The sequence below is a fragment of the Rana temporaria genome (genome assembly GCF_905171775.1).
Source record: "Rana temporaria chromosome 2 unlocalized genomic scaffold, aRanTem1.1 chr2f, whole genome shotgun sequence".
Taxonomy (NCBI): Eukaryota; Metazoa; Chordata; class Amphibia; order Anura; family Ranidae; genus Rana; species Rana temporaria.
The window spans coordinates 299,500-314,985 of record NW_024404411.1 but is presented as its reverse complement, the minus strand read 5'-3'; the positions used below and the strand labels follow the sequence as shown (position 1 = coordinate 314,985).

Sequence of the window (15,486 nt, the reverse complement as noted above, 5' to 3'; positions counted from 1 at the left end):
CAAAGGAAAGGACTTCATTGTTGACTCCCTCTCCAAAGGATTGGATCTACTCAAAACCTGGCTCATCATCCCCGAGGAGGACCCAAGAGGCCCTTCCAAGGGAGACCCGTCACGGGTCGATAAAGACTGGTAACTCGTTAACCCGAAAAACGCCCGATCTCACCGCCACAATGCCCGCTGAACTGTGATACCAAACTATCTAACTCTTAGCTGTACCCCTGTTTAGGAGCAAGTTACCGTGCTAGACTTTTTCCCCTACTCTGAGTTAGCGTTTGTACACGCTACACCCGGGTCGTCATGACCTACCTCATCCCCATGTTGTTTTTTTTGTTCGTTTTACTTCAACCCTTTTTTCTCCTTTCTTTTCTTGCCTGGAGCCGCCTTTTTGCAGCTGGAGTTACCACAAACCTTCCGGCAGTCGGAGCCCCATCACTCCTGTCGAGAACCCGCCACTTGATAAAAGACCTCCATCACCACGTACGGACACCAAAAACGGTAAGTGATGTACCTATTTCTTACTCTACACTGCTCTTTGTCTACGGATTTCCATGCCTGTCACATTCTTGACAATTAATACTAAGGGATTAAATCACCCAGTAAAGAGAAAATCCATGTGGAATGAGGCTATTCATCACCGGGGCGATGTACTTTGTGCACAAGAGACCCACTTTCACAAGCAGAAAATGCCCTCATGCACCCATCCTAAGTTCCCACATGTTTTTACAGCAAGTTCCTCGGCTAAAAAGGGAGGTGTGCAATCAGAGACACAGTGGCGTTTACTAAACATGATGAATTGGCCGACCCCTTGGGCCGATACCATATTTTAGTGTGCGATATTGCCTCCACTACGTATACTATCGTAAATGTATACGCGCCCAATGCCCACCAGATTCGATTTCTCCATCAAGTCCTCAGAAAGGCTAAAATAATTTCGGAATCTCGGGTGTATCGCTGTCTATAATTGGCTTATAAGACATATACAACTGAAATGACTATCTACACAGCTTTTTCCTACTCTCTTCTGCCGTAATTGCTGGACGATTTACCCATAATCTTCCGATTGTGGGGGGGGGGGGGCAGAGCTGAACAGCGCCGCTCGCAGCCAATTGGCGCTGTTCAGAAATGCACGGAAAGGCCTTGACCTTGGCAAACCTCAGAAAGGCCCAGGAACTGAGTCTTTTTGAGGTTTGCCGAGGTCAGCCGAACTGTCCTCGGGCCTTTCCGGCCGTTTCCGAGGCTCTCCGGTGCCCCCCCTCCGCCTCTGTGGTATTGCATGCTATTGAAGTCAATGTGAGTGAGTGAGTGAAAAACTTGTAAAGCGCAAACACATGCGAACTGAATCGCCTTTGGGCGCTGTGGAGCAAATTATTTTCGTTTCCATTGACTTCAATGGGGAAACTCATTTTGATATGCCAGTACTTTGGATTACGAGTGTTCTCCTGGAACGGATTATTTTCATAATCCGAGGTTCCATTGTATATCATTTGTTGGGTGAACTGGGAACCAGCAGGACAAGCATACAACATCTTTACAGATTCAGTCACTTCAGTGAGGGTTTTTATATGTAGACAAAGCTTTCCAGACTTGCTCCCGGATCAGTTTGGTCTTCACTCCATAAATAATCGGATTTAGCATGGGTGGGACTAGAAGGTACGTATCGGCTAGAATTATGTGAACATAAGGTGGAATCCTTTTACCTCCATACCGGTGGGACAGGAAAGTGAAGAGGGCCAGACCATGAAAGCTTAGAAAGACGCACATATGAGGTATGCAGGTGTTAAAGGTCTTCAGCCGGGCGGCTTTGGATGGAAGGCTGAAGACAGCGTGGAAGATGGCGCAGTAGGATACCAGGATGAACAGCAGGTCTACACCCAAGATGGTGAATGCCACGGCCAACCCCAGGGCGCTGTTTATTCTGATGTCGGCAGCAGCAAGTTTCACGATCGCCATGTGCTCACAGTATGAATGCGGCACAACGTTGGTTTTGAAAGCTGGAAATCTCTTGACTAAAACCACGCAGGGGCCAACCAAAGCAACCGCTCTGAGCAGTAAGACGATGACCAGTCTGACGATGATGGAGTTGGTCATTATGGACCCATACCGGAGCGGTTGGCAGACTGCGATATAACGGTCAAAGGACATACCAAGCAAAAGTCCTGACTCCAGGCTGGTGAAGGAATGGAGGAAGAACATCTGGAGGAGACACGACTCAAAACTAATGTGTCTCTTCTGGAACCAAAAGACGGACAGCATTTGTGGGGAAATGCTTGTGGATAGAAGGGCGTCATTGGAGGCCAACATAGAAAGGAAAATGAACATAGGCTTGTGGAGGCCAGAAGAGGCTGAGATGACGGTCAGGAGCATGGTGTTTCCAAGCAATGCCAGGACATAACATAGGCAAACACCAGCGCCTAACCAGTTATAAACCCCTTCTAGTCCGGGAATCCCAACCAGGATGAAGGCGGTGGGATAGAATGTGCCATTGGCTTTGATGTCCGGCATTCCTCTGCTGATCCTCTTCTACACCGAAGTCCACAGATCTCTATGGAGGATGAATCTACTGGAAGGGACTTGTCACCTGATGGGACTGAAGCCTTCGAATTACTCAATGGGCATCTTGGTCGTCCCTTCTCTGAGCTCTTCTGCTGCAGGAACCACAAAAAGTATGAAGAACGTCAACATATGACGGGAAACCCGTGACCTTCCCTTGTCCGTCACAACAAATCTCCCGAAATTCTGGAAGGACAAAAAAGGGACACGATTCAGTTCAATTCAACGGACACACCCCCTGCCACGCCCACAGTTACAGGCTTTGTGGTTGTTTAATATGCAAATTATTATTGGTTACGCCCACATGTGCTTTCGCAACCACTACCAGTAATAATCGGGGGTGGATGGAAGATTTAGGAAAGTTAAATGCTGCGTACACACGGTGAGAATTTCTGACAAGAAAAGTTTGATGTGAGCTTTTGGTCGGAAATTCTGACTGTGCTTAGGCCCCAATCTTAAAATTTGAGAGCTGGTTCTCAAACTTCCCGACCAAAAAAATGCCGGTCGTCCGTAGCAATTCCAATGTGCAAAATTCCGACGCATGCTCGGAAACAATTCGATGCATGCTCGGGAGCATTGAACTTCATTTTCCCGGCTCGTCGTAGTGTTGTGCGTCACCGTGGGTTCTTGACGGTTCAGAGAACTTTTGTGTGACCGCGTGTATGCAAGCCAAGCTTGAGCGGAATTCCGTTGGAAAAACCTTGGATGGTTTTTCTGACGGAGTTCCAATCAAGCTTGGCTTCTGATCGTGTGTGTGTATGCAGCATAGCAATTTTGAAATAGTAGAAAGAGGGACAGTTTGATCCACCTGATAATTGAGTTAAAGTCCTCTGGCAGCCAGGCCGGGGACTAATTAGAAAGAAAAACGGGGACATAATAAACATGGACACATTCGTAGACACCTTTTATCTTGGGAGGGGCTCCAAAAATCAGGCACTATCCTCAGAAATCAAGGGCCTTTAATACAGTGCAGTGCAATGGTGGAGGGATAATGGTGGAGGGATAATAGTAGAGGGATAATAGTGAAGGGATAATGGTGGAGGGATAATTGTGGAGTGGTAATGGTGGAGAGACAATGGTGGAGGGATAACAGTGGAGTGATAACAGTGGAGTGATAAAGGTGGAGGACAATGGTGGAGGGACAATGGTGGAGGGGTGACGGTGGAAGGATAATGGTAGAGGGATGGTGGTGGAGGGATGACGGTGGAGGGATAACGGTGGAGGGACAATGGTGGAGGGACAATGGTAGAGGGATAATGGTGGAGGGACAATGGTGGAGGGACAATGGTAGAGGGATAATGGTTGAGGGACAATGGTGGAGGGACAATGGTGGAGGGACAATGGTGGAGGGAAGATGATGGAGGGATAATTGGGGAATGATAAAGGTGGAGGACAATGGTGGAGGGATAACGGTGGAGGGATGACGGTGGAAGGATAACGGTAGAGGGATGATGGTAGAGGGATAATGGTGGAGGGACAATGGTGGAGGGAAGATGGTGGAGGGATGACGGTGGAGGGATGACAGTGGAAGGATGACGGTGGAAGGATAACGATAGAGGGATGATGGTGGAGGGATGACAGTAGAGGGATGACGGTGGAGGGATGACGGTGGAAGGATAACGGTAGCGGGATGATGGTAGAGGGATAATGGTGGAGGGACAATGGTGGAGGGAAGATGGTGGAGGGATGACGGTGGAGGGACAATGGTGGAGGGAAGATGGTGGAGGGATGACGGTGGAGGGATGACAGTGGAGGGATGATGGTAGAGGGATGACGGTAGAGGGATGACGGTAGAGGGATGACGGTGGTTTACATTTGTAATATTTAAATAAATAAATAAAATGAATGAACACAACGGAGGTTCTAACCACTTTATCATGGAATACAATCTAGATATAAATCACACACATTGCTGGGAATATCGAAGGACAATTTGTAGAGATGAATACAGAAATGAGATGAAAGGGACGATGGAGGACAACAGAAAATAAATTATAAAAAAAAGAGAAACAAACTACCGATATGAATATCTCCAATCTTTATAAAGCCCCTCCCCCAGCTACAATTAAGTGAAGATAGATTTTCAGGAGGAGTTCTCGGAGTTTGGAAATATTAATGATTTTGGTTCTCCTCGGACCGATGAGGAGGTATGTGTAGAAATGATGGTGTGAAGGAAGTTTAGGGGTCGGATCTTCTGGCCTCCATCTCTCAGCATTAGATGACATCACACGGCCAAGTCATTTGATTTTACCCCCCCCCCCCAACAGATCTCTTTCCCCTCCTGGTGAGAGGCTCTATAAATGATAATGATCTTCTCACAGGTGAGGATCTCATGTCTGTGGTCACTTCCTCCAATCAGAGCATTCATATCAAGTCTTTTCTTATCGTATTACCGGATTTTATATCCCGAGGTCCTTCACTATGTACAATGAAGACACCTCATGGAATTCTTTCTTTTATCCTTCCAATATAACGAACGATCGAATCTCATCTCACCCATCCGGCGTTCTCTCTTCATGCAGAGCTGCAGTTGTCTTCTATTTATACCGACTGAGAATTATCACCGGTCTTGTGTCCCGAGGATGGCCGGCATCTACAAGACCCAACAGACCGTCTTCGTCTACAAGACCCAACAGACCGTCTTCATCTACAAGACCCAACAGACCGTCTTCATCTACAAGACCCAACAGACCGTCTTTGTCTACAAGACCCAACAGACCGCCTTCATCTACAAGACCCAACAGACCGTCTTCGTCTACAAGACCCAACAGACCATCTTCATCTACAAGACCCAACAGACCGTCTTCATCTACAAGACCCAACAGACCGTCTTCATCTACAGGACCCAACAGACCGTCCTCTTCTACAAGACCCAACAGACCGTCTTCATCTACAAGACCCAACAGACCGTCTTCATCTACAAGACCCAACAGACCGTCTTCGTCTACAAGACCCAATAGACCGTCTTCGTCTACAAGACCCAACAGACCGTCTTCGTCTACAGGACCCAACAGACCGCCACACCTCCCCTGACATCATTATAATTGGATCGTCTGAGATTTGTGTGTTGGAAATAAAACATCAGATATAAAAATACCAACAAAGCAGAAATAATTAAAAAAAAATGATATTCACATAATTTTCATCAAAAAACCATGGCCGTTATTATGGAGGTCCCTTCCTCCCTCTTCCATGGCCTTAATTATGGAGGTCATTCCCTCTTCCATGGCCATTATTATGTAGGTCCCTCCCTCTTTCAAGGCCATTATTATGGAGGTCACTCCCTCTTCCATGGCCTTAATTATGGAGGTCATTCCCTCTTCCATGGCCATTATTATGGAGGTCCCTCCCTCTTCCATGGCTATTATTATGGAGGTCCCTCCACCTCCCTTCCATGGCCATTATTACAAAAGGTTCCTCCCTCTTATGGAGGTCCCTCCACCTCCCTTCCATGGCCATTATGATGGAGGTCCCTCCCTCTTCCATGGCCATTATTATAAACTGAAAAACTCAAAGGAAGTGGGTTTTTCAAGGCAACAAATATTGCACGCAAAAAAATAATAAAAAAATATAATTTTATTACAAAACATCTATAATAGAAAAACACTGTCAATAGTAAACAAGAGATCATTGTAAAAAATAATCAGAATGATACTGTCAGTCAAAACATGCCCGTCATCAGTAGGCTATTGGCATGCAAGACAGATAATCGGGATCATCTGTCTTGCATGCCAATAGCCTTCTTATTCAGTTTATTATTCAGCCGACTTATTCAGTTTATAATTGACTAAGGGATGATGGCAACCACATGCCATTTTACATTAGTTAATTTCTTCTACCATGGTCATTATTATGGAGGTCCCTTCCTCTTCCATGGCTATTATTGTGGAGGTCCCTCCCTCTTCCATGGCCATCATAATGGAGGTCTCTCCTTCTTCCATGGCCATTATTATGGAGGTCCCCCCACCTCCCTTCCATGGCCATTATTATGGAGGTCCCCACACCTCCCTTCTATGGCCATTATTATGGAGGTCCCTCCCTCTTCCATGGCCATCATTATGGAGGTCCCCCACTTCCCTTCCATGGCCATTATTATGGAGGTCCCCACACCTCCCTTCTATGGCCATTAATATGGAGGTCCCTCCCTCTTCCATGACCATTATTGTGGAGGTCCTTCCCTCTTCCATGACCATTATTGTGGAGGTCCTTCCCTCTACCATGGCCATTATTATAGAGGGCCTTCCCTCTTTCATGGCCATTATTATGGAGGTAACCCCTCAATCTTTCCAGGGCCATTATTATGGAGGTCCCCCACCTCCCTTCCATGACCATTATTATGGAGGTCCCCCCACCTCCCTTCCATGGCCATTATTATGGAGGTCCCCACACCTCCCTTCTATGGCCATTATTATGGAGGTCCCACCCTCTTCCATGACCATTATTGTGTAAGTACTTCCCTCTACCATGGTCATTATTATAGAGGGCCTTCCCTCTTCCATGACCATTATTATGGAGGTAACCCCTCCATCTTTCCAGGGCCATCATTATGGAGGTCCCCCCTCCTCCTTTCCAGGGCCATCCTTATGGAGGTCCCCCCACCTCCCTTTAATGGCCATTATTATGGAGGTCCCCCACCTCCCTTCCATGGTCATTATTATGGAGGTCCCCCACCTCCCTTCCATGACCATTATTATGGAGGTTCCCCCACCTCCCTTCCATGGCCATTATTATGAAGGTTCCTCCCTCTTCCATGACTATTATCATGGTGGTCCTTCCCTCTTCCATGGCCATTATTATGGAGGTCCCTCCCTCTTCCATGGCCATTATTATGGAGGTCCCTCCCTCTTCCATGGTCATTATTATGGAGGTCCCTCCCTCTTCCATGGTCATTATTATGGCGATCAACCCACTTCCCTTCCATGGCCATTTTTATGGAGGTCCCCCACCTCTTTTCCATGGCCATCATTATGGAGGTCCCTCCCTCTTCCATGGCTATTATTGTGGAGGTCCCTCCCTCTTCCATGGCCATCATAATGGAGTTTTATTTTTTTACATTTTGGTTTGGGGTTTTCCTTAATATTCATATCAGACCCAAAGGGCCTGGAAATGGACTTAGGGGGGAACCCATGCCGTTTTTTTCCAATGAGTTTTATCTGTATTGCCGGGACCTGACAATTCATTATAGCCGCGAGTAGTTTTAAGTGACTTTACTGTGGTATTGTTCTAAACATCGGAAAGATGCGCTACTTTACAGGCAGACTAAGGAACCCCCCACATGCACGAAATGTAAAGGAATATTTCCCTTTTTTTGTTTCACTTTAAGCATTATTAAATTCACCGCTCCCGAAAAAATCGCCGAACCATCCCCCCACCTCTAATGGTGGCTACTTCATATTTTTTTTGCCAAAATATACAGTAATAATTCCCTCCTTTAAAATCTTGAAAGCACTGATGACTTGGAATACACTATTCATTTCCATATAGTAAGAGTGTTCAAATAATAGTGGGTGCACTAAAGGACTCGGAGGGATGGCCAATGAGCAGATTTGGTGGGATGGCCAGTGAGCAGATTTGGTAGGATGACCAGTGAGCAGATTTGGTAGGATGACCAGTGAGCAGATTTGGTAGGGTGGCCAGTCAGCAGATTTGGTAGGGTGGCCAGTGAGAAGATTTGGTAGGGTGGCCAGTGAGCAGATTTGGTAGGGTGGCCAGTGAGAAGATTTGGTAGGGTGGCCAGTGAGCAGATTTGGTAGGATGGCCAGTGGGCAGATTTGGTAGGATGGCCAGTGGGCAGATTTGGTAGGATGGCGAGTGGGCAAATTTGGTAGGATGGCGAGTGGGCAGATTTGGTAGGATGGTCAGTGGGCATATTTGGAAGGAGGGCCAGTGAGCAGATTTAATAGGATGGCTAATGAGCAGATTTGGTAGGGATGGCCAATGAGCAGATTTGGTAGGGATGGCCAGTGAGCAGATTTGGTAGGGATGGCCATTGAGCAGATTTGGTAGGAAGGCCAGTGAGCAGATTTGGTAGGGATGGCCAGCGAGCAGATTTGATGGGATGGCCAGTGAGCAGATTTTGTAGTACGGCCAGTGAGCAGATTTAGTAGGATGGCCAGTGAGCAGATTTGGTAGGATGGCCAGAGAGCCGATTTGGTAGGATGGGCAGAGAGCCGATTTGGTGGGGTGTCCAGTGAGCAGATTTGGTAGGGTGGCCAGGGAGCAGATTTGGTGGGGTGTCCAGTGAGCAGATTTGGTAGGGATGGTCAGTGAGCAGATTTGATGGGACGGCCAGTGACCAGATTTAGTAGGATGGCCAGCGAGCAGATTTGGTAGGAAGGCCAGTGAGCAGATTTGGTAGGATGGCCAGTGACTAGGGATGAGCTTCGAGTTCGAGTCAAACATTGCCTGTTCGCCTGTTCGGCAAACAACGAACAATTAGGGGTGTTCGCAGCAAATTCGAAAAGCCGCGGAACACCCTGTTAAAGTCTATGGGAGAAATCTAGGATGGTAGGTAGGATGGCCAGTGGGCAGATTTGGTAGGATGGCCAGTGGGCAGATTTGGTAGGATGGCCAGTGGGCAGATTTGGTAGGATGGCGAGTGGGCAAATTTGGTAGGATGGCGAGTGGGCAGATTTGGTAGGATGGTCAGTGGGCATATTTGGAAGGAGGGCCAGTGAGCAGATTTAGTAGGGTGGCCAGTGAGCAGATTTGGTAGGATGGCCAGTGGGCAGATTTGGTAGGATGGCCAGTGGGCAGATTTGGTAGGATGGCGAGTGGGCAAATTTGGTAGGATGGCGAGTGGGCAGATTTGGTAGGATGGTCAGTGGGCATATTTGGAAGGAGGGCCAGTGAGCAGATTTAATAGGATGGCTAATGAGCAGATTTGGTAGGGATGGCCAATGAGCAGATTTGGTAGGGATGGCCAGTGAGCAGATTTGGTAGGGATGGCCAGTGAGCAGATTTGGTAGGAAGGCCAGTGAGCAGATTTGGTAGGGATGGCCAGCGAGCAGATTTGATGGGATGGCCAGTGAGCAGATTTTGTAGTACGGCCAGTGAGCAGATTTAGTAGGATGGCCAGTGAGCAGATTTGGTAGGATGGCCAGAGAGCCGATTTGGTAGGATGGGCAGAGAGCCGATTTGGTGGGGTGTCCAGTGAGCAGATTTGGTAGGGTGGCCAGGGAGCAGATTTGGTGGGGTGTCCAGTGAGCAGATTTGGTAGGGATGGCCAGTGAGCAGATTTGGTAGGGACGGCCAGTGAGCAGATTTGGTAGGGTGGCCAGGGAGCAGATTTGGTGGGGTGTCCAGTGAGCAGATTTGGTAGGGATGGCCAGTGAGCAGATTTGATGGGACGGCCAGTGACCAGATTTAGTAGGATGGCCAGCGAGCAGATTTGGTAGGAAGGCCAGTGAGCAGATTTGGTAGGATGGCCAGTGACTAGGGATGAGCTTCGAGTTCGAGTCAAACATTGCGTGTCCGCCTGTTCGGCAAACAACGAACAATTAGGGGTGTTCGCAGCAAATTCGAAAAGCCGCGGAACACCCTGTTAAAGTCTATGGGAGAAATCTAGGATGGTAGGTAGGATGGCCAGTGGGCAGATTTGGTAGGATGGCCAGTGGGCAGATTTGGTAGGATGGCCAGTGGGCAGATTTGGTAGGATGGCGAGTGGGCAAATTTGGTAGGATGGCGAGTGGGCAGATTTGGTAGGATGGTCAGTGGGCATATTTGGAAGGAGGGCCAGTGAGCAGATTTAGTAGGGTGGCCAGTGAGCAGATTTGGTAGGATGGCCAGTGGGCAGATTTGGTAGGATGGCCAGTGGGCAGATTTGGTAGGATGGCGAGTGGGCAAATTTGGTAGGATGGCGAGTGGGCAGATTTGGTAGGATGGTCAGTGGGCATATTTGGAAGGAGGGCCAGTGAGCAGATTTAATAGGATGGCTAATGAGCAGATTTGGTAGGGATGGCCAATGAGCAGATTTGGTAGGGATGGCCAGTGAGCAGATTTGGTAGGGATGGCCAGTGAGCAGATTTGGTAGGAAGGCCAGTGAGCAGATTTGGTAGGGATGGCCAGCGAGCAGATTTGATGGGATGGCCAGTGAGCAGATTTTGTAGTACGGCCAGTGAGCAGATTTAGTAGGATGGCCAGTGAGCAGATTTGGTAGGATGGCCAGAGAGCCGATTTGGTAGGATGGGCAGAGAGCCGATTTGGTGGGGTGTCCAGTGAGCAGATTTGGTAGGGTGGCCAGGGAGCAGATTTGGTGGGGTGTCCAGTGAGCAGATTTGGTAGGGATGGCCAGTGAGCAGATTTGGTAGGGACGGCCAGTGAGCAGATTTGGTAGGGTGGCCAGGGAGCAGATTTGGTGGGGTGTCCAGTGAGCAGATTTGGTAGGGATGGCCAGTGAGCAGATTTGATGGGACGGCCAGTGACCAGATTTAGTAGGATGGCCAGCGAGCAGATTTGGTAGGAAGGCCAGTGAGCAGATTTGGTAGGATGGCCAGTGACTAGGGATGAGCTTCGAGTTCGAGTCAAACATTGCGTGTCCGCCTGTTCGGCAAACAACGAACAATTAGGGGTGTTCGCAGCAAATTCGAAAAGCCGCGGAACACCCTGTTAAAGTCTATGGGAGAAATCTAGGATGGTAGGTAGGATGGCCAGTGGGCAGATTTGGTAGGATGGCCAGTGGGCAGATTTGGTAGGATGGCGAGTGGGCAAATTTGGTAGGATGGCAAGTGGGCAGATTTGGTAGGATGGTCAGTGGGCATATTTGGAAGGAGGGCCAGTGAGCAGATTTAATAGGATGGCTAATGAGCAGATTTGGTAGGGATGGCCAATGAGCAGATTTGGTAGGGATGGCCAGTGAGCAGATTTGGTAGGGATGGCCAGTGAGCAGATTTGGTAGGAAGGCCAGTGAGCAGATTTGGTAGGGATGGCCAGCGAGCAGATTTGATGGGATGGCCAGTGAGCAGATTTGGTAGGGTGGCCAGGGAGCAGATTTGGTAGGAAGGCCAGTGAGCAGATTTGGTAGGATGGCCAGTGACTAGGGATGAGCTTCGAGTTTGAGTCAAACATTGCCTGTTCGCCTGTTCGGCAAACAACGAACAATTAGGGGTGTTCGCTGCAAATTCGAAAAGCCGCGGAACACCCTGTTAAAGTCTGTGGGAGAAATCTAAAGTGTTAATTTTAAAGGCTAATATGCAATTTATTGTTCTAAAAAGTGTTTGGGGACCCGGGTCCTGTCCCAGGAAACATGTATCAATGCAAAAAAAATTCACACCAGACCCCTTATCCGAGCACGTTAACCTGGCCGGCCGCAGAAAAGAGGGGGGACAGAGTGCGGCCCCCCCTCTCCTGAACCGCACCAGGCCACATGCCCTCAACATGGGGAGGATGTCCCCATGTTGATGGGGACAAGGGCCTCATCCCCACAACCCTTGCCTGGTGGTTGTGGGGGTCTGCGGGTGGGGGGCTTATCAGAATCTGGAAGATCAGCGAATGACGCGCTGGAGCTGTGACATTACTTATATAGAGGAGGCAGGGCCACCCGTCACGTGACCCCACACCCTCTGACGTACCCTCTGCTACGTCACTGGGGAAGCCCAGGAAGAGGGAAGACCCTGGGCTTCCCCAGTGACGTAGCAGAGGGTCTAGCGATGAGAGAAGGTCGGGGATGCTGCGCTCCGGATGGATGGATCTTCTCATCGCTGGAGCGGAGATCACCCATCGCTGGATCTTCTCATCGCTGGAGATCACCCGCACTCGTCGCTGGATCAGGACAACGTTGGAGCAGGAAGGCGGGAACTAGTGGATTATCACCGCTGGAGTTTTTTTTTATTATTATTATTAAAGGACTTTATTCTACGGTGTGTGTGTGTTTTTTTTTTTACAAGAATTTACACTTCCTTCGTGAAATGTTAGGGGTACAGTGTACCCCATTACCATTTCACACAGGGGGGGTCAGGATCTGGGGGTCCCCTTTGTTAAAGGGGTCTTCCAGATTCTGATAAGCCTCCCACCCGCATACCCCCACAACCACCAGGCAAGGGTTGTGGGGATGAGACCCCTGTCCCCATCAACATGGGGACATCCTCCCCATGTTGAGGGCATGTGGCCTGGTGCGGTTCAGGAGAGGGGGGGCCGCACTCTGTCCCCGCTCTTTTCTGCGGCCGGCCATGTCAACGTGCTCGGATAACGGGTCTGGTTATGGATATTTAGGGGGAACCGCACGTCAATTTTTTTTTAATTGACGACGGGGTTCCCCTTAATATCCATACCAGACCTGAAGGGTCTGGTTATTGAATTTGCGGGGACCTCCGCGCATTTTTTTTCTAAAAGTCCGAGTCCCATTGACTACAATGGGGTTCGGAGTTCGGGTTCGGGTTCCTGAACCCGAACATCCAGGTGTCCGCTCAACTCTACCAGTGAGCCGATTTGGTGGGGTGGCCAGTGAGCAGATTTGGTAGGATGGCCAATGGGTAGGCCCTGGGGAATGTTGGTGGTCAGGCCCAGGGAGGGCCCAGTCCTCAAGCTGTCTAAGGTGCCACCAACTCTTTTCTGGCTGTCCTGGACTCACATAAACCTAAAGGTCTAATGTCCCCACTACAGTCACACATACTTGGAATTAATATCAGGTGAACCTTTTGGTAGGCTTCTGGATTTTGGGGTGAACTAGGAATATACAGAATGAGGGACAAATATACATCAGGCCTACAGATTCAGTCACTTTTCATGGGGACGTTGATAGACAAAGCTTTCCAGACTTGCTCCCAGATCAGTTTAGTCTTCACTCCATAAATAATTGGATTAAGCATGGGTGGGAGGAGAAGGTACGTATTGGCTAGAACTATGTGAACATAAGGTGGGATCCTTTTGCCGCCATACCGGTGGGACAGGAAGTTGAAGATGGCCAGACCATAAAAACTTAGAAAGATGCACATATGAGGTATGCAGGTGTTAGGCCCCATACTCACGACCAAACATGTCTGCTGAAACTGGCCCGCAGGCCAGTTTCAGCAGACATGTTTGGTCGTGTGTGGGCGCGAGCGGGCCGAATTCCAGCAAACATTTGCCCGCCGGGCCTTTTCCCAGCAGACAAATATTCCTGGACTTGTTTTAAAACAGCCCGCTGGAATTCAGCCCGCTCGGACATGTACGGTCGTCAGTACAGACCTACCGTACATGTCCAGGCGCCCGCCGTCCCTCGCATGCGTCGAATGACTTCGACGCATGCGTGGAAGCATTTTAAAGGCGGGCCGCCCACGTCGCCGCGTCATTGTCGCGGCGACACCGCGTCATCGACGCGGCGACACCGCGGACACGCCCCGCGTATTGTTTACGCGCGGACTTCTGTACGATGGTGTGTACAACCATCGTACAGAAGCCCTCTGGCAGACATGTATGGTGAAAACGGTCCGACGGACCGCTTTCACCATACATGTTTGTCCGTGTGTACCCGGCCTTAAAGGTCTTCAGCCGGGCCTCTTTGGATGGAAGGCTGAAGACGGCCTTAAAGATGGCGCAGTAGGACACCAGGATAAACAGCAGGTCTGTTCCTGAGATCGTGAACGCCACGGCCAACCCCAGAGCGCTGTTTATTCTGTTGTCGGCAGCAGCAAGTTTCACGATCGATATGTGCTCACAGTATGAATGGGGCACAACGTTGTTTTTAAACGCAGGAAATTTCTTGATCAAAATGATGGAGGGCCCAATTAAGCCGACTGCTCTGAGCAGTAAGAAGATGACCAGCTTGATGATGATGGCGTTGGTCATTATGGACCCATAGCTGAGCGGTTGGCAGTGTTAGGATTAAGTTCACCTGCTGGTGGCACTATCCTGCTCTGGGCTGTTTGGTGCAGTTCCAGTGTCCACCAGCAGGTGTCTCCCAGAAGCCAGCAGGTTCTGATCAGCCATACCTGGCTCCAACTGCCAGGTGGATATTTAAGGCTGCTCCTCCCTTTCCCCAGGGCGTTACGATTCTGGTCCTTTCCTGTCTGCCTGCTACCAGCTTGTGCCTGATAACCTGCCCTTATCCTGATCCATCCTGCACCCTTCTTGCCTTGTTCTTTGCTCTTGTCCCCAGCCGTGTCCCTTTCCTTGCATCCCTGTTGCCTTTTCCCTTATGTTGTAGATTTTGTATATAGATAGCTGTTAGGTTTATTAGTTATTCTTGTTTGCTGGAGTGGTTTATGTTTTCACTGGTTGCTGTGTATGTTTATTGGTGTATGTTCACTGTAAATAAATAACACTTAATACATATATCCTTTGTTTGGTCTCAGTTCCTCTGTGTAGCTACGTGTCTGGTCACCATAGCTGCTGATCCTGACAGGCAGATGGCGATATAACGGTCAAATGCCATACCAAACAAAAGGCCTGACTCAAAGCTGCTTAAAGAATGTAGGAAGAACATCTGGAAGAGGCAAAAGTCAAAACCAATGAGTCTTTCCTGGAACCAGAAGACGGACAGCATTTTGGGGACTATGCTTGTAGACAGAAGGGCATCATTGAAGGCCAACAGAGAAAGTAAAATGAACATAGGCTTGTTGAGGACAGAAGAGGCTGAGATGACAGCCAGGAGCATAATGTTTCCAAGCAATCCCAGAAGATAACATAGGCAAACAACGGCGCCTACCAAATGATAAGATCCTTCTAGTCCGGGAATTCTAACCAGGATGAGGGCAGTGGGATAGAATGTGCCATTGACTTTGATGCCACTCATTCCTCTGCTGATCCTCTTCTACAACAAAGACCTCAGATCTCTATATAGGATGAATCTACTGGAGTGGTTGGTCAGCTAATGGGATAGAAGACAAATAATTACAAAAATATGTATTTATATGAATCATTTTAGCTTTTCTCTGACCGTAGCGGGTTCACTTTACATCAGGTACAAGATTCATCCCGTACTTCCCTTCTCTGAAGATCTCCTGCCGCAGGATCCATAGA

The 15,486-nt window shown here is 48.9% G+C and overlaps 2 protein-coding genes across 2 annotated transcripts; both read right to left on the bottom strand.

Annotated features, from left to right (window-relative positions):
• Positions 1 to 1,545: 1,545 nt before the first annotated feature.
• LOC120921573 (olfactory receptor 52A1-like) lies at positions 1,546 to 2,502 on the bottom strand. Its single transcript, XM_040334073.1, has one exon. The coding sequence runs from the start codon at positions 2,500 to 2,502 to the stop codon at positions 1,546 to 1,548; it is 957 nt and encodes a 318-aa protein (XP_040190007.1).
• Positions 2,503 to 13,259: 10,757 nt separating this feature from the next.
• Positions 13,260 to 15,259, bottom strand: LOC120921572 (olfactory receptor 52A1-like). The gene is made up of 3 exons (XM_040334072.1): positions 14,849 to 15,259; positions 13,997 to 14,337; positions 13,260 to 13,509 (listed from the first exon to the last, which is right to left on the bottom strand). Exons 1-3 carry the CDS (start codon positions 15,257 to 15,259, stop codon positions 13,260 to 13,262), a joined length of 1,002 nt encoding a protein of 333 aa, XP_040190006.1.
• Between the last annotated feature and the right edge of the window lie 227 nt (positions 15,260 to 15,486).

What these genes read in the sequence shown, in the direction of transcription:
- LOC120921573 (XM_040334073.1), bottom strand. Translation starts at nt 2,502, where the DNA reads ATGCCGGACATCAAAGCCAATGGCACATTCTATCCCACCGCCTTCATC.
- LOC120921572 (XM_040334072.1), bottom strand. Translation starts at nt 15,259, where the DNA reads ATGAGTGGCATCAAAGTCAATGGCACATTCTATCCCACTGCCCTCATC. An exon ending in TGTCAGGATCAGCAGCTATG is followed by an intron (nt 14,338 to 14,848) that starts GTGACCAGACAC and finishes TCCTAACACTGC; the next exon opens with CAACCGCTCAGCTATGGGTC. An exon ending in CTGAAGACCTTTAAGGCCGG is followed by an intron (nt 13,510 to 13,996) that starts GTACACACGGAC and finishes TTTGGTCGTGAG; the next exon opens with TATGGGGCCTAACACCTGCA.